This window comes from Antechinus flavipes, chromosome 5 (assembly GCF_016432865.1).
Source record: "Antechinus flavipes isolate AdamAnt ecotype Samford, QLD, Australia chromosome 5, AdamAnt_v2, whole genome shotgun sequence".
NCBI classification, from domain to species: Eukaryota; Metazoa; Chordata; class Mammalia; order Dasyuromorphia; family Dasyuridae; genus Antechinus; species Antechinus flavipes.
Window position 1 is genome coordinate 8,307,817 of NC_067402.1, and position 22,692 is coordinate 8,330,508.

At 55.6% G+C, this 22,692-nt stretch overlaps 1 protein-coding gene across 1 annotated transcript; it reads right to left on the reverse strand.

Moving 5' to 3' along the window:
* On the reverse strand, positions 1–22,350 carry ANKMY2 (ankyrin repeat and MYND domain containing 2). The gene is made up of 10 exons (XM_052000258.1): positions 22,060–22,350; positions 17,149–17,213; positions 15,108–15,246; positions 14,428–14,526; positions 11,001–11,161; positions 6,553–6,767; positions 6,155–6,290; positions 5,278–5,406; positions 4,205–4,346; positions 1–2,556 (listed from the first exon to the last, which is right to left on the reverse strand). The coding sequence occupies exons 1-10, from the start codon at positions 22,124–22,126 to the stop codon at positions 2,369–2,371; spliced, it is 1,341 nt and encodes a 446-aa protein (XP_051856218.1). The 5' UTR covers positions 22,127–22,350; the 3' UTR covers positions 1–2,368.
* Between the last annotated feature and the right edge of the window lie 342 nt (positions 22,351–22,692).

Sequence of the window (22,692 nt, forward strand, 5' to 3'; positions counted from 1 at the left end):
TTTGGATGAGGCAGCAGGTTTATTTGGATTCTCCCGAGACAGAAGGATGGGGCACGTTCTAGGTCAGCCAGCTTCCAATGGCAGCTACGCCCGGGGCCTTCTGAACGGGACATTGCACGGATGGCTCCACGGACCCCCTCCCCCCATGCACACACACCGGACAAGGCTGGGAACCCAGTCACAACTCTGGAGGACATTTCCGAGGAAGGGAAGGTGAAGGATTTCAGGTTGGCCTGCAAAGAAATCCCACGAACTATCCCTAAAACAGACAGGGCAGGACACAAGCCAGGTGAACGGATTCCTGCTGGCTGGGCTTCCCTCTGGGGGACTGCAGGCCTGCAGGGAAGACGAGCTCCAAGCACAGGTAGGGGCCAGTGCACTCGTGGTGGTTGCCTCCCGGCCACAAGGACAACTCTGGGTAGTGGTCACTGCACTCCTGGCCATGAGCACAACTCCTCACAATGACCTTCCTCTCCAGGAAGGGAGAGTCACTGAGTGTTCTTGGACATGTACCTTTCCCTCCCCCCACCCAGCACTTGCAATCACACTTGGGGACGGGACCCCGAGGCAGCGGTCCCCCTCACCCCCCATTGTTTGCGAGCTTCCCTCCTTGGGAATACCCTGCGAGGAGATCCCCTTCCTCCCTCAGAACGGGGGCACGCCACGGCCGGCCCTGCCCGCTTGTGCTGGGGCTGACCCGAGATACTCTGCCAGCTGGGAAGTGGCTGAAACATTCTGCCAGGAGCAAAGTGGGGAAAGAGCTCAAAGGAACACCGGACCAACACTCTAACCTCCATTTTTGGATGAGGAAAGTGTCTCACGGGGAAAATGACTTGGCAAGGTCACAGAGCGAAGGCATCGGAGCCAGGCGGTGCGTCTCCCAATTGCAGGGTGGTTCTGCTGTCCCAGAGACTCGGGCCAACTCCAGGGACCCTCAGTCCCCCTGCCCTGGGGCTCCTGAGCCGGCTCTCGTCTCTGGGCCTCCCTAATCCCGTCCTCACGTCGGGCGCCCTCTGCTCTCCTCCCTTGGGCTTTGACAGCCCTGCAGACAGCAGCTGGGCAGAGCTCCCGGCTCCTGGACGAGGGAGACGCCGGCCCATGTGAGGCACGAGCCAGCCCGTCTCGCCATTGCCTTTCCTGCTTCCAAGTAGTTAAAACAAAGCTCTCGCCCCGAGTGGGATGGAGCGCCATGGCCAGCCTGGGAGGGGCTGCTTGGGGGAAAGGAGATAGGGAGGCTTCCTTCCATTCTCAAAAAACACTCCTGGGAGATGCTGGGAGTTAGAGGAAGATCCGGGGGCTTCAGGAAGGTGGGGAGCTCGGAGCCGTTCCAGCACCCCGGCCAGCAGGAGTGCCGGGAGCCCCTCGTCGCCTCCAGCGCCGTCGCCATTCGGGCTGGGACGCCATCAGGGGGCACACGCCATCCCCTGGGCCGTGGCGCCCGGCTTCAGGCTCCATCCTTGTGGGAGCCTCTCCTGGGGGCTCCTTCGGGCAGCAGGTCTTTGAGGGAGTCTCCTAAACTGTCGACGTGTGCACAGAAGACACTTTCAAAGATGGAGGGCAGCCATTAACAGGGAATATGGGCCACGAACCAGACACATCCAACGTGAAGGGCCACGCTCTCCAGATCATGGGCTCTGTGGTAGTGACTAAAGCCTCTGGGTTCCCGTCTCTTAACTGGATCAAGGGCTCTAGAAAGACCCTGCATGTTCTCCCTTCCTAGAGAGGAGACTTTCAGTCCATGCTGACAGTCAGGTGACCGCTGCCCACTTAACGGCCTCTGTCTTTGTACTGGGTCCCCAGGGCTTAACAAGGGGCTGGACCCAGAGAAGGGACTTCTTGTCTGTTGACTGGCTGCCCTACCAGTAATAGCCAAGTCTGCGACTTTTCCCCCCAAGCGTTTGTGAGCTTCCCTCCTTGGGAATACCCTGAGAGGAGCTCCCCTTCCTCCCCCAGAACGGGGGCACGCCATGGCTGGCCCTGCCCGCTTGTGCTGGGGCTGACCCGAGACACTCTGCCAGGCGGGAAGAGGCTGGAACATTCTGCCAGCCAGGGACAAGGAGGAAAAGCCATAAGCGTGATAGCTAAGGGGGACTGCAGAGGCGGGCCAGTCGCGGGGCGAGAGCCAGGGGTGCCTGATGGGAACTCTGAGAGCGGCGCCCTCCAGCGTGATGGCAGGTCCCCAGTGCTGGGGGCCACAGGAGACAAGAAGGGGCGAGGGAGCGCACGCCCTGCAGCGAGGGGAGGGCACAGAGCCAAGAAAGCGTGGCTGTGAATAATGGGGGACAGCCCTCTGCCGCCTCACACCTCGATGAGGAGGGGGCCTGGGCTGTTTGCCTTGTCTCCTGGAGAGCCACAGACCCCACGGGCCCTACTCTTCTGGCTCCCTCACCCTCCCTGCCGTGTCCTGGAGGCCCGCGGCGCCGTCTGCCTCCGAGGCTGCTGGGAGGGCCTCTGCCTTTTCCTCCTGGGCCACATCTGCAGGCTCGTCTCCGGTAACTCCGGGGTCAGGTTCTGGCTGCTCCTCATTAGAATTCGAATCCACCTCCGGCTCTTTTTCTGAGGAAAAAAAGAAGTCACCAGTGAGCACGAGTCCACGCTGATGCTCCTGTTCTCGGCCTCATGACTCGCTCATCTAACTGAGAGCGACTTTTCAGGGCTGATGATTATGTCCACGTGTCCACGTCAGGAGCAGTGTGGGTCAGGAGGCAATGATGATCGGGAAACCTGCTGGGACGGGCCATTTCCGGGCTCACAGAATAGATTTGGAGCCAGAAGAGGGGATCCAGTCCCCCCGGCCTTCTTACTGGGGAGGGATTGAACCCAAGAGACATGAAGGGCCTGCGTGGGACCAATATAGTTTAAACTGGAAGGGACCAATCCCCGCCTTTTACAGATGAGGAAAACCAGGAGTCTCAGTGGCTTGTCACGGTTCAAGGGAGCCTTAAATGGCAGTGCCAGGGATAGAACCCGGGTCCTGGGCCTACAAGGGCCACACTGTTTCCGCTGGGCTGCACTGCCTCCAGGACAAGGCCTCCCTGAAGCTGTAGCTCACACTGGAAATTCTGTAGACAAAGACCTGGAGGCTCAGAGAAGGAAAGGAAAATGCCGAACACCACTGGGCAGCCGGGTGGCGCCGCACTGCACAGAGGGCCAGGCTAGGAAGGCTCATCTTCCCAAGTTCAAATCTGGCCTCGGACATGCCTTAGCTATGGGATCCTGGGCAAGTCACTTTACCCTGTTTACCTCAGTTTCCTCATCTGTAAAATGAGCTGGAGGAAACAGATAATCACTGCAGTATTTTTGCCAATAAAACCCCAAGTGGGGTCATGAAGAGTCGGACACCTCCCCACTACAGCCTCCTGGGGCACAGAAATCCTAGGGCGGAAACCCCATCCCACCCATATCTGTAGCCTTTAGGTCTAAGGGGGCTTCCTGCGGCACCGAGAGGTCACAAAAGCAGTGCAGGTCGGCACTTGACCAATTGAGAGGCCATTGCAAGTGTCCGGTGAGCTGTACCAAGGGCCACAAGGAAGCCGGCGGCCACGTGGACAGCGAGAAGGGGAGAGATGTCTGGCAACTAAGGGGACACGTGGGGTGAAAGATAGTGAGGAGGGGAGGATAAGGAGACGCTGTATCAGGAAGCATGAGATGAAAAACTTAAAGGGTAGAACGGTAGCCAGAGGGACGGCCTCAGAGCCGGTAACATCAAGGCCCACGCGCACAGCAGAAGGCTCCGTGACTTTAACCTCAGGGCTCTAGGTAAATCTTTAAGACTATAAGCTACAGAGTCTGTCAGTCTGCCTGGGTAAGGGATCTCCCAGTGGGAACTTCCCACACCCATAAAATCCCCCAGGGAAGGAGAGCAGCCATCGTCCCTCCTGAACATCAGAGGCCCGGTCCGCAATTCCCGTGCTGGTCACCCCAAGGCAGGCTAGGTTCCTGGCGATCCTTACCAAGTCTGGGCTCTTCTGTGCGGGGGCCAAAAGAGCCATTTCATTTCATCAGACATTTACTAGGCCCCTATCTGAGGCCGCCATTATGCTAAGCTCTCTGGGAGAGACACAAAAGCAAAAGATGATTCAGTCCCTGCCCTCCGAGAGCTTATATCCTAGTAAGGTAAGATCCGGCTGATTAGTTCCGGGCAGCTCCCCTTCCTACTCCTGGCCTGAGAAGTCAGAGGAGCCCACCTACGCAGGCTGCTTACCTATTTTCTGTCTTTCTTCTTGCCTCTTCTTCTCTTTGGCGGCTTCTAGCTCTTGTTTCTCATATGCGGCCTTCAGCTCCTTACAGACTTTTTTATGAGTGAACCAATGGATCTTCTGGCAATTCTGGTTGCAATAAATGACCTGCAAGTGACCAAGGAAGACACTTCCGGTTCAAACTATTTCTTGAAAAACCCCAACTTGCTTTTCACTGGAAAGACTGGATTTTTGACAACATGTTCAAGAATCCAATAAAAGCATTTGCCAAGGGCCTGCTTTGTGTTCATATGCCCAGGGCAAGCATGGGACGGGAAAGGATCTCAGCTTCGTTGTGCAAATGAGCCTCGTAGACCAAAATGTGCTCGACTGAATGAGAGGTTAGGGTTAGGAAAAGCAGACAGAAATAACAGGAAGGGATTAGGGGAGGGAGTGGAGGGAAGGAGGGGAAAAATTGGAGCAGAAGGTTTGGCAATCGTCAATGCTGAAAAATTACCCAGGCATATAGCTTGTAAATAAAAAAAGAAAAGAAAAAAGAAAAAAGAAAATAAAAAAGGAAAGGGATTGGGGCAAAAACTGGCCAGTAGATTCAGAAACAGGACAGAAAAACTAGAACGGAAAAGCAGAGAGGGCATTAACTTGAAGGGCTGATGGCTACGGAAATGAATGAAAGAATGAAAAAGCATTTAGGATGTGTTTACCATGTGCCAAGCATATGCTAAGTGCTGCAAGTGGGCAGCAAGTTATCTTACCAACAAGGAACTAAGGAGGAACAAAAGGAAGCTGTCAGAAAGATCCCTGACGGGAAAAAAGGAGGCACAGGGGATCCTGAGTGGAAACTCCTTGTGCTCTCCAGACAGCGCCAAGAAGACCCGTCGAGTGGGTAAATCCCGTGTGTATGATTTTGGCGAGGATGTGGACGGTTTGCATGGGATGAGAGCACATGGCGGGGGCATAATGTGCCATGCTGGAGGGAGTCCCCATACCGAGGAGACGGCAGACCCATGTAAGTGTCTACGATGCCCCACGATCCATTTGGGCTGACTGCCACGCCAGCAGGGCCGGCCGCTCGGCTTACCATTTTACACACCGAACACCTCTTGTCTGCTCCCTTTTCTCCACACGTGGTGCAGAACTCGACGTCCACGAATCCTACTTGACCAGTGATGGCTTGAGTGAGCACGGAGAAGGCCGTGGGGTCGGAGCCCTGCAGAGGGAGGGAAGGGGCACACGGCACAGTCGGACGACAAAAGGGAGACCCGACGCGATCACCAAAATGAGCTCGCCACCCTCCCCCACGGGGTCCACACAGGCCGGAGATGCCAGCTGTCTGCAGTCACGTCGGCCTTAAGCCCGAGGGAAGATTTTAATGTGGCGCATTTGTCAATTAAGATTAAGGGATCGGGTTCGTTGGAAGACACTCAGGGAGTGTCAATTTTGCGACTACAATTGTTAATTCAGGACAACAGGGCCTCTCCTGGTTCCGTTTTTTAATGAAACAGTAGGTTCTCGATGACTACATGGGGGGAAGAAAGTCCCACATCATTATCCCGGGGACAGAAGGGGATTTCCTACATCTCTTGGCCCGGGGGTCTTGGGAGGTGAGGAAATAGGAGTGACCGACCCCCGAGCCACGGAGGATTTAGAAATCTCCTGAGACAGCTAGCGAGGCCGTGGTTGTGACCAGCTTGCTCACCCCCTCCTTTATGGGCTTCCCCGACTTCCTAAGCCCCCGGTGAGGTGGCCAGCTCCTCCCCACGACAGTCGTGCCAGAATGGAGGGGCTGCCCCGATGGCCCCCTCCTCACTAAGCCATGGCCGGGGGACGGGTGAGGATCTCCCCGGGGGGACACATCCCATCAGGGGTTAGCCCAGATCCCAGTGGCCGGCGAAGAACAAAGTCGGCCCCCACCCCGTGGACCCGCCCGAAGCTCTGTGGCTCACGGAGGCTCTTACAATCTCGACGGGGGCGATGCTCCTGACGAGCTGCTGGAGGAGGGTGGTCTCGCAGTAAGGGAACTTGCGGATGCACTCGCGAATGAACTTCTCCTGGTAGACGGGAAAGCCGTCCGACTCGCGGCCTTTTAACAAACTAGGACAAAGAGAAATCCGTCTGAACGCTCGCTCTCCCGGGCTATGATTTTTTGTGTGAGGAGAGACCGGGGGCCTGTTGTGTGGGGATCCCGGGCACATCCGTGAGCCCCGGGGCCTCAGCGCCCTCCCCCACAAAGCGGCACCTGCGGCTCCCCAAAAGGGAGTCGGTGGCCCCGATTCCTGCTGTCCCCCAGAGGCCACATCCGCCTCCGACCGCAGCCTTCTCCCCGGCCGGCCCCAGGCCCTCCCCGCGGGCCCACCTTTTGATGAAGCCGTCCAGTTTGTCCTCCCGCTCCGACAGGAACTTGGCGCACTTCTGGAAGACGCAGCTGAGGTAGTGCATCTTCATGGCCAGGACCTCGTTCATGTCCCGCTGCTTCATGCACTTCTCGCAGATCAGCTCCATCACGCGCGCGCACTTCTTCAGGGCGTCCACCTCCGCCAGCAGAGGGTTCTCTTTTACGAGCGTCACGATCTGAAAGGAAGAGAACGGACTCAGAACCGTGCGCGGGGGCTTCCCGAGCGCCCCCCGAATGGGCTGGGAGCGCGGTTTGTGGGCACGGCGGCGGCCGGCGTTTCTCTGGTGCCGGAAGGTTTACGGGACGCTCTGTACTGTCCGCAGGTAATCCTCCCTGGAAGGCAGACACTATCGTACCCATTTTACAGATGAGGAAGTAGAGGCTGAGAGCTCAAGTAAGATGAATCAAGAGTCACACGGCGAGCAAGTATCTGGGGCAGGTTAAATTCAAGTTTCCCTGACCCGGTCAGCCCCCCAGTCACAGGCTACTCGTGCGTGACGCAGCCTCAGGGAGTGCCCTCTGAACAATCGGCCTTCCAGTCACCTTCTTCCTGGGTGTCTCTGCTGCTCCCACAGGGCCCCAAGGGATGGGAAGGGGAAAGAACCCGTTCAGAGGGGAGCCCCCCTCCCCCCCGCAGCGCTGCCACAGCCCCGGAACAGGGCAGGACCCCGGCCGAGGACCCCCCGACACGGGGGACAGCGAGAGAGGCCTCCGTGCAGCCGACGGCCTGGGGAACTGCGACCAGCCACAACAGTCCCTCAGTCGACAAGCACTAAGTGCCTCCCATGAGTCGGGCCGGTGCCGGGAGGCTGAGGATACAAAGACAGGCAGAGTCCCCGCCCTCGCGGAGCTCCGGTTTGGGGGGAACGAACAGTTCTGTCCAAAGGACAGAGACGACAACAAGGACAAAGGCAGACCTCCATTAAGGAGGCCCGGGGGAGATAAGAAGAGCTCCGGACTACAAAGGTGCTTTAGAAAGGCCCAGGGAATGAGCAGAACCCACGGCCCCACTGTGGCAAGCGGGGGGATGGGGATTCCCAGACCCCCCCTCAACACTGTCCAGCTGGGCTCCCAGGACTGCCCCGGCCCCCACATCCGGGCAGCCTCGCCACTCCCACGGCCACTCTCCTCAGAGCCAAACTTGGGCAGCCTCGCCGCTCCTAGGACCACCATCAGGACGGACCGGGCCAGCCGGCCGCTCCTAGGACCACCATCAGAACCGACCGGGCCAGCTGGCCGCTCCTAGGACCACCATCAGAACCGACCGGGCCAGCTGGCCACTCCTAGGACCACCATCAGAACCGACCGGGCCAGCTGGCCGCTCCTAGGACCACCATCAGAACCGACCGGACCAGCTGGCCGCTCCTAGGACCACCATCAGGATGGACCGGGCTAGCTGGCCGCTCCTAGGACCACCATCAGGATGGACCGGGCCAGCTGGGCACTCCTAGGACCACCATCAGAACCGACCGGGCCAGCTGGCCACTCCTAGGACCACCATCAGAACCAACCGGGCCAGCTGGCCGCTCCTAGGACCACCATCAGGATGGACCGGGCTAGCTGGCCGCTCCTAGGACCACCATCAGGATGGACCGGGCCAGCTGGGCACTCCTAGGACCACCATCAGAACCGACCGGGCCAGCTGGGCACTCCTAGGACCACCATCAGAACCGACCGGACCAGCTGGCCGCTCCTAGGACCACCATCAGAATGGACCGGGCTAGCTGGCCGCTCCTAGGACCACCATCAGGATGGACCGGGCCAGCTGGGCACTCCTAGGACCACCATCAGAACCGACCGGGCCAGCTGGGCACTCCCATGGCCACCCTCTGGGCCCCTGGGCAGCCCCATCAAAATGCTGCTCCTTTCCCTGCCAGAAGCGCCAGGCTCGGGTACAAGATGCTTTCTTGAATCTGTCCCGGCGGAGTATTTGTTAGGCGGTTTCGCTCTGCTTGCTAACTGAAAACGCGCAATTTCATTTAAAAATGAAGACACGCAAAACATCACCTTGCCCATCCCCCAGAGGGGAGCCCCCCTCCCCCCCCCTCATTGAGTTTCGGGCTAAGTCTCGCCCATCTCTGCCTGACGCGCCAGGAGGCCTCTGCGGGAAGGAAAAGCAGCCGAAAAGTTTTCCCTCCAAACACACTCCCGGGAGGTTTCTAAGGAAGTGCTGGGGCCGGCTCCCCGTCCCTAGTGGCTGGGGAAGGGGGAGGGAGGGAAAGGGCACTGAATCCGCATGGTCATAGTTTGGGCAAAAAGGGGAGAGGTCCTGACCCTCCCGCCCTTGGAGCATCAGGCCACGTGGGCCCCGGGCCTGCACTGCAGGGGGCCTGCCCCTAACGACGCAGGGTTTGTACTTCAGGAGCAGCCCTCGAAAGGCCTGGGGCTGGTGTGATGGGTCCTGGTCAACCAGGACTCTCCCACCTCTCTCTTATTCCATCTCCTACTCTCTCCCTCTCTATCTCTCCTTCTGTCTCACTTTCTCCATCTCTTATTTTTTCTCTCACTCTCCATCTCTTATTCTCTCTTACCGTCTGTTACTCTCCCTTTCTCTCTCCCTCTCTATCTCATTCTGGCTCTCCCTCTCTCCTTTCCTGTTTTTCTTTCCTTTCCCTCTCTCTTCTCTTCTCCCCTCCTCCGCTCACTCTCCGTTCCGGCAGCCTACGAGACTCCCCTATGCCGCCCGCCTGAGCCGGTTCCTCAGGAGGGCCCACCCTGGCCGCCCTCGCCTCCCCGCGCCCCACTCCCTGGAGCTCTGCGGCCCTCCCTTCCCTCTGCCTTTGTTTTCCTTCTCTCACAATTCACGTCGCAGGTTCTGGGCAAAGAGCCCGAATCCCCCAGTGCTCTGAGACCCACGGGGGCCCAAGCCGAGCGCCGCTGCCATAGCAACCCGCGGGCCCCGTGCACCCGGCTACAAGGCAAACATCCGTCCCTGGGTGGGGGAGGGAGCTCCGGGCGCCGTGACCCGGCTGGGGCTGAGGGGCGCGGCCGGCTCTGGGCTGGGGGCTCCCTGCGCACATCGTGCCTCGTGAACGGGGCCTCCCGAGTGTGGCTAAAAGAGCCTAAAGAGGCCGAGCCACAGGAGGGAAGAGGATCGTCCGACCTGGGGGCCCGTGGGAGCCGAGCCCCCGGCCCCTAGAGGCAGACCCGGGAGAGGGAGCAGGGCGAGCTTCCCGAGCAGCCACGCTGGGCAGTCCGAGGCGGCCGGCTCGCCCTGCTGGGAGGTCTTTGCCAGGGCTGGCCGCCCGCCTGTCAGGGACCCTGGGGACTGCTGGGGCTCCCTTCCCGTCCCGAGACCCTGGCACTGCAGGTACAGACATAACTCCCAGCAGGCTCAGCGGCTCCCAAGTTCTCCTAAGCTGATCTTGTGATGGTTCATCTCCTTTTTAACAAACGAGTCTCTGAAGTAACAGCTTCGTCCTGCTGCCAGCCTCTAACGAGTTGGAGCCAAGGGACTCCAGGCCTCTAGTGTCGGCTCCTGGGAGGTGAGGCTGATGAAGAAAAATCTCCCCGACTGCAGCCTCGCGGCTCCGTGAGAGGGAGCGGGGGCTCCGGCCGGAGGCCGCTCAGACAGCCGCCGGGGGCAGCCGGGGAGCCCGCGCTCTTGGTCTTTGCTAAAAGGGCCAGGTCAGTGATTCGAGAATTCAACTGTTTTTTAACGGTCAGAATTGAGGTGAAATGGTCTTCATGAGTCACCCAGAGTTTCCAGAGAAAGGAAGGCTCCCTCAGCCCTGAACACCCCGGGGGCACAGAGGCCTGGGCGGCAAGCGGGCCCGGCTCGGGGTGGGAGTGGGCACGGGAGGGAGGCAGTCTCTCTGGCCGCAGGGTCGCTTCTGGCAGCATTTAGGGATCCACACAGATCGGGCGTCAGGAGCGAAGCCTCGGGGCTCACCCTGGCAGGACCCCGGCCAACGGCAGGGCCACAGGCAGGGGCACTGCCGCTCCCTTCTCCCTCTTCTTCCTCGCCGGGTGAGGGCGGCAGGGCCGTGTTTGGCCAGACTCCCGGGGCTCCAGGACCCAGCACTCACCGGCCCAGGTGCCCAAGGCTGAGCTCTGGCTGCCCCAGCCCCGTCTTCCCTGGGGTTTCCGAGAGGGCCTTGTGGGGGGAGCCCCGGCTGCTGCCCCATCTCCGGGCATCTCGCAGCTTCCACCTCCTCTCCCAACCCCTGAGACTGACGAGTTCCCTGGCTGTAAACCACAAAGCCCCCCGCTTTCCTGCTCTCCCGTCTCCCAAGGCCTTCCACGTTCTGGCCGGCCCCTCCCGGAGCCTCCGTTCTTGCCCCTGCCTGCCTTCATCCTCGGCATCCCTATCCCTAGGGATGCGGGCCCGAGTCCCAGCCAGGGTCCCGAGACCCGGCGAGTCCCCGAAGGGCAGAGAGCCCGGGGCGGGCTGCCTCCCGGCCCATTACCTTGACAGGATGGAGATTGGTGGTGGTGACCATCTTGTGCAGGGGCCCCGCCAGCTTGGGGGGCAGCCTGGGCTCCTTCTCCAGTCCCTGGGGCTTGGTGTAGTAATCCAGTCTCTCCCGAGGGCAGAAGTTGTTAATCACCGTCACGCAGTCGTGCTGGCCTTGGGAAAGAAGCGGCAGCTGAGAAGCCTCGTCCCGGGACAAGGCCCGGCTCGCCTTCCCCCAGCCTGGGAGGAAAACCTGGGCCGCTGTCTGCCCCTTCCCAGGGCGTCCCCCCCAAGGCCGGGGCAGGGCCCCTCCCTAAGGCTCCCTGCCTAAAGCCAGAATTACCTGCTGCCCCCTCCCTAGAACAGGGGAAGCTCCCTGAAGGCAGGGCCCCTCCCCAAGGCTTCCTGCCTAAAGCCAGAATTACCTGCTGCCCCCTCCCTAGAACAGGGGGAGCTCCCTAAAGGCAGGGCCCCTCCCCAAGGCTCCCTGCCTAAAGCCAGAATTACCTGCTGCCCTCTCCCTAGAACAGGGGGAGCTCCCTGAAGGCAGGGCCCCTTCCCTGTTTGTCTTTATGTCCCCAGCACCAGAAGAGCTTGACACCTCCCAAAAGCGCACTTGACTGGGGGGCACAGAGAGAGTAAGTGTCCCAGAGGCACACGGCAGTTCCTCACCCACCAGCTTGTACCCTCTGCCTTCTGACCTCCACTATGGCAGCTGTGACACTGAACTCAATTTGTAAATGGCTTGGGGCAAAGAGCTTTCTATATAACTTCTTACCTCAATGGCCAAAATAGCTGTTCCCTCGCTCTCACTGAGCATTGCTCCCTATTCCCCCCTTAAGTCCTTCCCCAAACATATCTGATTTCCTTTATTAATTTCCCTCTTCTCCTTCCTTTCCTTGGATGATGGGCGGGCTTGAGAAACACTTGCCGTACTGGGGAGCGGAGCAGACAGCTTAGCTTCTGCCTCCCCAATTAAGCCCCGAGCCAAGATTTCCGACTCCCTCAAAGCAGAAAAGGGCAGATCGGGGAAGGAACTCTGCCCAGACAGGCCCCCTAAAGGTAGCCATTCTCTCAGTTAACAAATCTCTGCTTCCTTCCCTCCTAGGGCATCCTTGTCACTGCTCCCCTCCCCCCCCAAAAAAAATGTTGGGATCTTTACAAACTGTTAAGTCATTAGAGTTGATAGAGACAATAACTATCTAATTTAGCCTGGTTCAGTGTCACTGATCTGATCTTACAAGGAGATGTTTGGGGCCAGAACTGAAACAAGGTACGAAGTAGAACTAATTGATACAGTGCTTGTGTTCACACCAGTACTCATTGGAGTTCACAAGTATGGGAGATTCACAAAGCAAACTTTGTAACTTTGTGAATTCTCGCCTCCCTTGGGTGCCTCCAGAAGGAGGAGTCAACTTTTGGAAAATCATATATAAAGAGGCTCTTAGCTTCATGGTAGTTACTTCGGAAGAGAGTTCAGCTGAATTAGATGCATGCTGGGACAGACGCAGAGAACTCTGGGAGATTGAGAGCCAGAAGCCCTCTCTCCGAGACAAGACAGATCCACCTTGGTGAACCTTTGGCTTTGGAGACATTCGGAGGGAGCTCTTGGAACCAAGCAGAGAGAGGTCTCTAAGCTAACCGGGCTATATTGGAGGCAATAAAAGATCTGAACTTTTACCAGCTGGCTACATTTGGGGTAATTATTGATCTGAACTGATACTAAGGCTGCCTCCAGAAAACCTCCCAGAGAAACCTGCTCTCTCCCAGAGAGAACCAGCCTCTTATTATATTTAAAGAAAAAGATCACCATTAAAAAAACCTTCCCCATGAGCAAACACTCCCAAACTCATGTCCAAATGGTGCCGTCTTGAGTCTTTCCAGTCTACTCTGCCCAGTCCGGCCCCAGGGAACATCAGCCAATGAACAGGGAAGGTGTTTACTAAACACTGAGCGCAGACTGCTCATCTCCAAAGCCACCGGAGCTCTCTCATGACTTTCTGCCATGAAGGATTCCAGTTCACAGCCATTCCTTCTGAAGAATCAGGACATCTATTTCTCCAAGAGAAGAGTTTTCCTGGTTGCGGGAAATCGCTTCCCCCAGCACAGGCCTGACCAGGTCACAGCCCCGCTCAGTCTCCTTCAGCCTGCTCCCGAAGCCTCACTTCAGCCGCTGTGTCGGCAGTCCTGCTCAGGCTCATTTCCCAGGGCCCCTTCCCCCCTCCTCAGAGTGGTAAAACTAACTTGCCTAGCTCTTTTTAACAATCTGTTCCAGCCCTGTACAGGCTGCCCTTGCCTCCTAATTGCTTCCCCTAAGGAGCCACGGCTTCTTTCCAGGCACCTCTCAGGTGCCATATCTTGAGTTAGAAGGCTTGTCTATCTCCCAGATGTCAGAGCTCTCCCTCCCTCTCACACTTTCACTTATTTGTCTACATGTTGTGTATCCCAGAAGAACATATGCTCCTTGAGCACAGGGGCCATTTGTTCTTTTGGTCTCTATCTCTCCATCACTTTCAGCAGGTGCCCTAAAGGAGCCTCTCCCTCACCTCCAGCAGGTTCCCTAAAGGAGCCTCTCCATCACCTCCAATGGGTGCCCTAAAGGAGCCTCTCCATCACCTCCAACGGGTGCCCTAAAGGAGCCTTTCCATCACTTTCAGCAGGTGCCCTAAAGGAGCCTCTCCCTCACCTCCAGCGGGTGCCCTAAAACAGCCTCTCCATCACCTCCAGCGGGTGCCCTAAAGGAGCCTCTCCCTCACCTCCAGCAGGTTCCCTAAAGGAGTCTCTCCCTCACCTCCAGCGGATGCCCTAAAGGAGTCTCTCCCTCACCTCCAGCGGATGCCCTAAAGGAGCCTCTCCATCACCTCCAGCAGGTACCTTAAAGGAGCTTCTCCATCACCTCCAACGGGTACCTTAAAGGAGCCTCTCCATCACCTCTAGCGGGTGCCCTAAAGGAGCCTCTCCATCACTTTCAGCAGGTGCCCTAAAGGAGCCTCTCCATCACCTCCAGCGGGTGCCCTAAAGGAGCCTCTCCATCACTTTCAGCAGGTGCCCTAAAGGAGCCTCTCCATCACCTCTAGCGGCTGCCCTAAAGGAGCTTCCCAATGAATGCTTGTTGAATTGCAAAGAGTGAAAAGATGCAAACTTAAGTGCGTGGCTTTTGTGAAGGACTCCCCATCCTTCTCCATTTCTCTCAAGAGCTGTAAGAGCTTGCACGCCTGCCCCCCACCCTGCCCATAATGTGTGCCCATTTAATTAAGGCCAGTGAAAGCAACTGGCAAGGAGAGGGGAGAACTCTGCTGCCAATATTCCAAAACACTACGAACAGCTGACATCAAGGGGGCACTTGAAACGTCAAATGATATATGTCCCAAGGAGACGTTGTTGGACAAATCTTCTTACAGCCCCCTCGATTGATCGCCGACAGTATTCGGCTTAATTACCCACAAAGGCTGCCATCTGTGCTGCTGTCCTGCCAACCGAGTTCACGACGTCCGTGTCCGCGCCAGCTTCCAACATTACCCGCGTAATCTCTTTATTTCCTAAAATTGAAAGGAACATATCCTTAAGAACAGCATCATTTTAAGCCCTTTTCCCCAAGGCTCCCGAAAGATGATGTTTTAGTATGTTATAATTGAGATTCTTTGGCTCACAAGGCACAGGAGCTGGGACCCCCTCTCTGCTGTCCCCTGGAAGTGACCCACGGTGGATGTTAACTCCATCAGCAGGAGCAGAGGCCTCTTTCCAAACTTACTGATGGGCATGCAGACGGGAGAGTGCGTGGGACTGGGAATCGGGATAATCTGGGTAAAGATCCTTTCTCAGATACTTCCTGGCACAATGTTGGGCAAATCACCTAATCCTCAGGGCCTGCTTCATGGGCAAAAGGAGACCCCTGGACTTTGACTTTGTCAAATCCACATTAGGCTTCAAATTTTAAAAAATCATCATCATCATCTCAGCTTTATGGAGGGAAAGGAGAATTTATCCTAAAAACCCTCAGCTGGCATCGGAGCAGGACGATGGCAAAGGGGAACAAAGGACTTTAAGGCTGGGTGGTGACAACCCCAAAAACGCCAGCCAGAGGTGAGCCCCCGAAAGGCCGGAGGCTCGCCCGACTCACCAGAAAGCCCGGCGAACATGAGGGCCGTGTAGCCGTGTTCGTGTTCGTTGCAGTTCACGTTAGCCCCGTGCCTCAGGAGCATCCGACACATGTCGATTTTCCCTTTGTACGCTGCGTGCATGAGCGGCGTCATCCCGTGCTTTGGGAAAGGCAAGGAAAGGGAGGTGCAGTTACAGGCCAGTTCTTCCTCGGGAGATTTCTGCCCAAGAACTAATTGTGCTGGGCCCCTGGCGGAGTTGCGGCTCCATACGGCACGGACACGGGACAGGACATCGAGGGCATGGATGCTTTCGGCCAGGTCCCCTCCCCAGACAGTCCCGGGTCAGACCGCTCCACGAGCACGATGAGCAAGAGGATTCTCTGACTTAAAAACGTGCATTTCTGGGGTGCCGAGAGGACCCACGTCGAGGGAGATGCTTATGGTGAGCCACTGGCCTGTCCGGCTTCCCCTGGGCATGGAGCAGACCCCCTCGGTCCCTCCCCACACTGCCGCGTTCCGGGCCCAGGCCGAGCCCACAGCTGGGACTCCCTGGTCACAGACCCTCCCTGAGGCACACTTCTGCTTCCACAGCAAGTTTAGGGCACAGTCCCAACTCAACTAGGCCCTTCCTTTGAAGTCCCAGCCAAGTGCACGGTGACAGACACTTTGAAAGACAATGCAAGGAAAGCCGTAAAAATCCATCTGTCTGAGATGTGGCCACAAAGACTCTTGGGACTGCCGGTGAGCCGGGCTCTGTTAGCAGCAATGGCTCACGGCTCTAGGCGATAATGTAGGATGCCTTTTTCACAGCAGGAAAACCCCACCCCGGGCACCGGCGCTGACCTGGCCCATCCCCGAATTAAAGGGTCCGACCCCCTCCTGGGGGCTCTGCCCATGAGGACACCAGGCCCCGGGTCAGAGGTTCAGTGGCCTACAAAGGTCACACAGGAAGCGAGACCTGAAGCCGAGCTTTTCGAGTCCCCATCGAACGCCTTCTCCTGACTGGTCACCACCGGCTCGGTCTGGTCAGACACTGCAGCCCTTTTAGGAAGACCTGTCCCTGCCTCGTTTTCCCTGCCCGGCACTAACCAGGCCCTCCAGGTGGCCTGCCTCCTGCCTGTCCAAGCTGAAGGCTGAGGACATCCCGTCCCCCCCATTTCCCATAAGAATGAAGGTGACGGAGAAGTTACACAGGACAGGGCAGTGCGGGGGCTTCATCCGAGCCCCCGGCCTCCAAAGCCTCGAGGCCCTCCCGGCCCCCTCCGGCATTCCCGAGGGACCCAAGCTCAGCAGCAGGCTGTTGGTTTGGTGGGCGCACGGCTGTCCCCTCCCCGAGTCAGGAGGCCCCCGGCCACGAGCTCTGGCCCAGCTCCGGGTCCCTGTCACTTCAGGTCGCTCAAGAACATTCATCTGCCACGAGCAGAGGCCGGCCTGGAGTCCTGCTCCTGCCAACCGTCCCCCCGCCATCTCCTGCTTCCACTGTGTCTCCTCCGGGGTTATTGCATCCTCTCCTCCTCCTCCTCCACCACCACTGCCTGCTCCCCTGAGGACACTGGAGCTTGTGCTTCCCTAACCCTGACCTTGCTCTTAAATCCTGAGAACTGGCTTCTTCCCCAAGCCCAGGAAGTCTTTCGCTATTCTGGGTTCATCTCTAGGGAGGCACCCGCTGGGCTGACGACCCCCAAGACCTCGGCCGGCGGTCGGCAGCAAGCTTGGCTCAGTTCCACACTGAGCGCCTTTAACTGGGGCAGGTACAATGTCTTTAACTGTGCCGCCAGGAAGGGATGACAAAGGACAGCTGCGAGATACTTTCCACTGGTTCTCAGAGCAGAGGCGGGATTTCTGACCGCTCCCTTAAATGCCCCGGCTCCACTCCCCTTCTCGGCTCCCCCATCCGCCCGAGAACTTCCTGCTGGCCAAGACAGGCCGTTTCCTTAGTGGAATGAAGGAGAATGGGAACTTGAAGGCAGATCCCAAGAACGTTCTGAACGAACCCAGGAAACAACCCTGCCTCCTACTCTCTGTAAATCCTGGGCCCGCAGTAGAAGCCAAAAACTTTACCTCATCCAAACAGTTGACACGAACATTCTTGCTTCCCAACAGTCGGCCGGCCTCTTGGACATTTCCTTGAAAGAAATCACACATGAATAAATATTCAGAAATGCATTGAAAACTGTTTAAAAGCTGCCAAAAAAAATTACTTTATAGAGCTAGAAAAAATAATAACTAATTTCATGTGGAAGAACAAAAGGTCAAAAATATCAAGGGAATTACTGAAAAAAAAAAAAAGAAAAGAAAAAAAAAAAGCAAAGAAAGGAAGCCTAGCTGTATCACACCTAAAACTAAAATCATTTGGTACCTGCTAAGAAACAGAGCACTATGGGTGGAATAGATTAGGGACACGAGACATAATAGTTAATGACTATTGTTTCATAAACCCAAAGATTCCGACTTCTGGGATAAGGACTCACCAGTTGACAAAAATTGCTGGGAAAATTGGAAAATAGTAAGGCAGAAACTAACCACAGAGCAACATCTCATACCCTTTACCAAAAAGATTGAAATGGGTACATGGTTTAGGCATAAAGGATGATACTCTAAGCAAATCAGAAGAGTAAAGGATAGTCTACTTATAGATCTTTGGAAAAGGGAAGAATCTGTGGTCTATAGAACTAGAGAACGTTATGAAATACAAGATAGATAATTTTGATTACATTAAATTAAAAAGTTTTTGCATAAATGAAATCAATGCAGCCAAGATTAGAAAGGAAGTAGATAGCTGGGAATTTTTACAGCCAATGCTTCTGATAAAGACCTGATTTCTATAATACATAAAGAAGTGAGTCAAATTTATAGGAATATAAGTCATTCCCCAATTGATAAATGGTCAATTGAGGTGAACGATTTTCAGATGAAGAAATTAAAGCCATCTATAATCATATTAAAAAATGATCGAAGTCACTATTGATTAGAGAAATGCAAATTAAGACAACTGTGAAATACCACCTCACAACTATCAGATTGACTAAAATGACAGAAAAAGAGAATTACAAATGTTGGAGGGAATGTGGGAAAATTGAGACACTAATACATTGTTGGTGGAGTTGTGAAGTGATTCACAACCATTCTGGAGAACAATTTGAAACTGCCCAAAGGGCTATCAAATTGTACATACAATTTGATCCAAATGTGTCACTACTGGATCTATATCCCAAAGAGACCACAAAAGAGGGAAAAGGTCCCACATGTGCAAAAATGTTTGTAGCAGCCCTTTCTGTAGTAGCAAAGAATTAAAATTATGTGGATGTCCATTGTGTGGACAGAGCTAACTCTGTCATGAGCTCTTCTCAGCAATTCAAAGATCCAATACAATTTCAATAGACTTGGGTTAGAAAATACCATCGGCATCCAGAGAGAACTGTGGAGACTGAATGTCCATTAATCCATAATATTTTTACCTTTTTTGTTTGTTTTTTCTTTTTTATGCTTTTTTTCCCTTTATTCTGATTTTTCCTTCACAACATGACAAATATGGAAACATTTAAAAGCATCATACATATCAAATTGCTTGCTGTTTTGGGGAGGGGGGAGGAAAGGAAAAAAATTGGAACACAAAGTCTTACAAAAATGAACATTGAAAACTATCTTTACATGTAATTGGAAAAATAAAATACTACTGAGGAAAAAAGAAAGAAGCCAAGGCTCTTGATAGCCCCCTCCCATTTCATCTGCATGAATTATCTGCTCTTTGAAGACAGCAGCTTAGAGGAAATTTAGATCCACTACACATTGTCACTTATTCCAAAGTCCTTGGATTCTGTTCCGGGAGTCAGCGTGATATTTAGTACACCAGATTTCTGCTCAGCTCTGGGGTGCCTTAAATCCCTTCCCTCCCCTATTCAGACTCTATCAGGTATAGATCTGCTTCCCCTTAAGCAATCATACAAAGACAAAGATTTATGTTGTTTGCCCTCCAAATACAAAGCAAAGCAGATGGGCCAGCATACCTGCTCTCAGATAGCTTCCATATTTAGGGAGACAATCTGAGGCGGAAAAGGGAGTACCAAAGGTAGGAGGAAGGAAGAGAGAATTAATCCAAAGTCTTTCTGAATAAGGAGCATCAGGGCAAAGCCCCCCAAATGATAAAAGACCCAGTAAGAAGAGATGAGGTACTGGCAAGGTGTGGGCCAGGTCTGGGACTCCATTTCCCTGGACAGATGAGAAGGATTTCCTGAACTCAGGAGTTCTCAGCAGCACTAAACTGGCATCCAGAGGGAGCCCCGAGGGCAAAAGAGCTGGCCTAGGGAGTAAAATGACCTGAGTAAGATCCAAGCAGGTCAGAGCTGCTGCGGCAGACACTGGGCACCCGGCCCCTGCTCTGCCAGCCTGATACGGAGCAGAGGTGACGAAGAGGGCAGGGGTAGAGCAAAAGCCCATCATCGTTGTGTGGCTGGACGGCAGAGAAAAGGAAACCACTGCAGAAACCTTTATTCCTGCTCTGTTCGTGTCAGTCACAAAATTATGAAACAAATTGGCCAGGGAATGCTTTAAAGTCAAGAAAGTTCCTTGATCCACAGCAGCGTACATGATTAAAATTCCATGTTTAATATTAGTCAGGAACGTGAAAATCCAGAGTTCCCAGCACCGCCCTCTCTGCCCTCTCCCCCCTCTCCCTTCTCCCTTCCCCTGCCCCCCCCCTCCCCGAAGGATCTGCTACTCTAAGGGGACAGAGGGGTTTTACGGACCCTCAGGGCAAGGGCCAAAGCTCCCAAGGACCAAGGCTGGCCACCCTGCAAGGGCAAGGGGGCAGCAGCAACAGCAGCAGCCCACTGAGTGAGACCACCTGGTTCAGTTGGGAACAGAATAATGGATATTAGAGAAACACAGAAGTCTTGCCAAAGGTGGGAGGACTCTGGGAACGGGGGCCCAACAGAGAGCTCATTGTTCCTTCTTCTCTTCCCTCAAAACAGTTTTACTCTACTTAATGTAGGTCAGCTGCGTCTCTCCTCTAGCTGGGGTTCCTATGCAAGAATGGGGAGAGGCAGGCCATCTGCACCTGGAGGAGGGGAGGTCACGCTTCTAAAAGATGAGCAAGACCTGGGACGGGGGCAAACAGACATCCAGCCTCTGCTTGGAAACTCGGTCTGCCCCACCACCGGATCAGAGAGCCGGTCTGCCCGGGAAGGCTGCCGTGGCCTCCCGTCCCAGCACTGACCCTCTCCTAGTATCCAAGCCCCTCTCCTAGGATTTGGTTGGTGCAGGGAGCTCTCTCACCCATGGAGAAGGGCACTTTCTTTCAGAGAGCTCTGTCGAGGACTGGGAGATGCAGTGACTGGTCTAGAGTCTCCCAGGCATCCAAAGCTCTTCTTCCACTTGTGGCGTTTCTCTCTGTGACTCTCCAGAAGCCATGGAATAAAGGCTTCATTCGTTCATCGCTTACAGGGGAAGAGTGGAAGTAAGACCGACAGCTAACAGATCTGGCGTCAAATGCTCTCTGATCATTTAAACCTGGATGACCTTAGCCACGGCCCCTCTGGGGACCTGCTTCAGACCGCTCTGAGGGTCCTCCCAGCTTCAGCTGTCTGAGCTCCTCACTGGCTACCCCCAAAGGCTTGGCCCAAATGACTTCACTCCACTGGGCCTCGGTTACTTTGTACTGCCCACATCCCAGGGGCCCATTTTCAGTCTGGAGAAAGGGCTAAAAGGATAGGACGTGTGCTAGACTGGAAGGTATGGGATCAGGACTCAATCTAGGCCTCCTATTTACCCTGGGATTTTGGATGAGTCACTGATTTCTATCTGGACCTCCTTTCACTTCTGAGTCACCTTTTCCTTAAGATTCCAGATCTGAGATCCATTATAGCTTGTAATCTTTGATTTAAAAAATGATATCAATCTGTCTTTTTAGCCTTAACATTAAAAGTGTAAGGGAATCTCTGCCTAGAAACCGGAGTTAATTCTTAGTTACATTTCTCAAAAGGATCAGGAACTTCTTTGGGTGACCTAGCTCCTGGGTCTGCCCCCCCTTTTTGATGGCTCCTGGCCAAAAGCCACAGCAGGAGAGAGACGCAAAACGGTGGACATCAGCGTCCTCCCCCGTGAAATGTCTCGGGGCTATGGGAGGCAGTTCTAGCTCTCTTGTTTTCTCCATTTTGATCCTTTTCCCTAAGATTTGTCCAATGGCCCACTGATGGCTCAGGAGGCCCGCTGGCTCAGCATCTTCTGCTTGTGGTGCAATAATTCCCCTTTCAAGGCATGATACCCAGGTTCCAGGACCTAGCACTGTGAGGGGCGGGGAACACAGGAGGTTCTGAGTCTCTAGGCACCTTGCAATAGGGGAGGTGTGGGCACCTGAACCCCATCCTCCGAAGGCCTGGGGGTCTGCTGGGGAAGGACATAGGAAGGAGAGACCCAGAAAGCAGTGGCACCCGTAGGAGGGGTGGGATCTAGGTGGGCCTAAAAGGGGAGGCCCCGCGAGCCCAGGCAGGCTCCCACGTGTGCGGGCGCTCCTCCCCCTCCTCCCCACCGCCGAGGCGGGGCTTGGCGTTCTCCAAAGCCGCGGCAGTAGTTAGCTCCGGAGGCCGGTTGGCCCTGGAAGCGGAAGCTTCTTCCACAAGCTGGGGAAGGGGCGGGGGATGGGAAGAGGGAGGGAGGTTTGCACGCAAGAAACTTGCAATCATAGATGGCACCGTAACTCTTTGGGGAGGGGTACGGAAGGGGGTTAGTGGCTCCCTGAAGCCACATGTTGGGGGAGTAGGTGCCCCCGTGGTCTGCAAGCCCAACCTTCCCCCGTGGAGGAGGGGAGGGAGGGCTGCAATTCGAGTCTCAAAGCTCTCTCTCCCTGGCTGACCCTGTACATCCCCGTGCCCGTGCCAGCCTGGAGGGAAGGCAGCCGATCTGCCCCAGAGCCTTTCACGGCCCAGCCAGCAGGGGCCGGGCTGAGCCGGGCTGGGCCGGGCCTGGCGTCCTCACCTTGCCCGATGACTTCCAGCAGCTCCTTCTCTTCCTGGGTCAGCTCGCCTTTCTTGGGAGGAGCCATGGGGGCGGCCGCCGTACGCCGGGCTTGCAAGATTCTGCTCGCCCGCTCGCCCGCAGGATTTGAGCAGAGAAACTTTGTTGCAGTATTTGTTGCAAACGTTCCCTCGGTGACCCCGGGAGAACCTCAGCTAAGGATACAAAGTAGCAAGGCCCCCCACTCCCGCAGGCTCTCCTTAGAGCAGCGCAGGCAGAGCGCCTCGGGATCCGCCTCCTGCCCGCTCCTCCTCCTTTAGGGCCAGCCGGGGGAAGGGGAAGAAGGGGGGAACAGACCACGAGACCAGGAACCAAGGGGAAGACGTAACATTCTCCGCATGCTTGCATGTATGTTCTAGGCCAGAGAGGGCCTCTGGACATTTTGAACTGCTTATAAATTCTTTACTTCTCCTGAACTACGATTAAGTCTGAGTCGGGAGGCTCCAGGAACTCCCAAGATGATTCCGAATAGACAACGAGAATTTCACTCCCCTCCAGTCTCTGAGTAAATGGTGCAGCCCGAAGAAGAGCTGGAGGGGGAGGAGGAAAGAGAGGGCGGGGACTGGAGACCGAGAAGGAGGAGGAGGAGGAGGA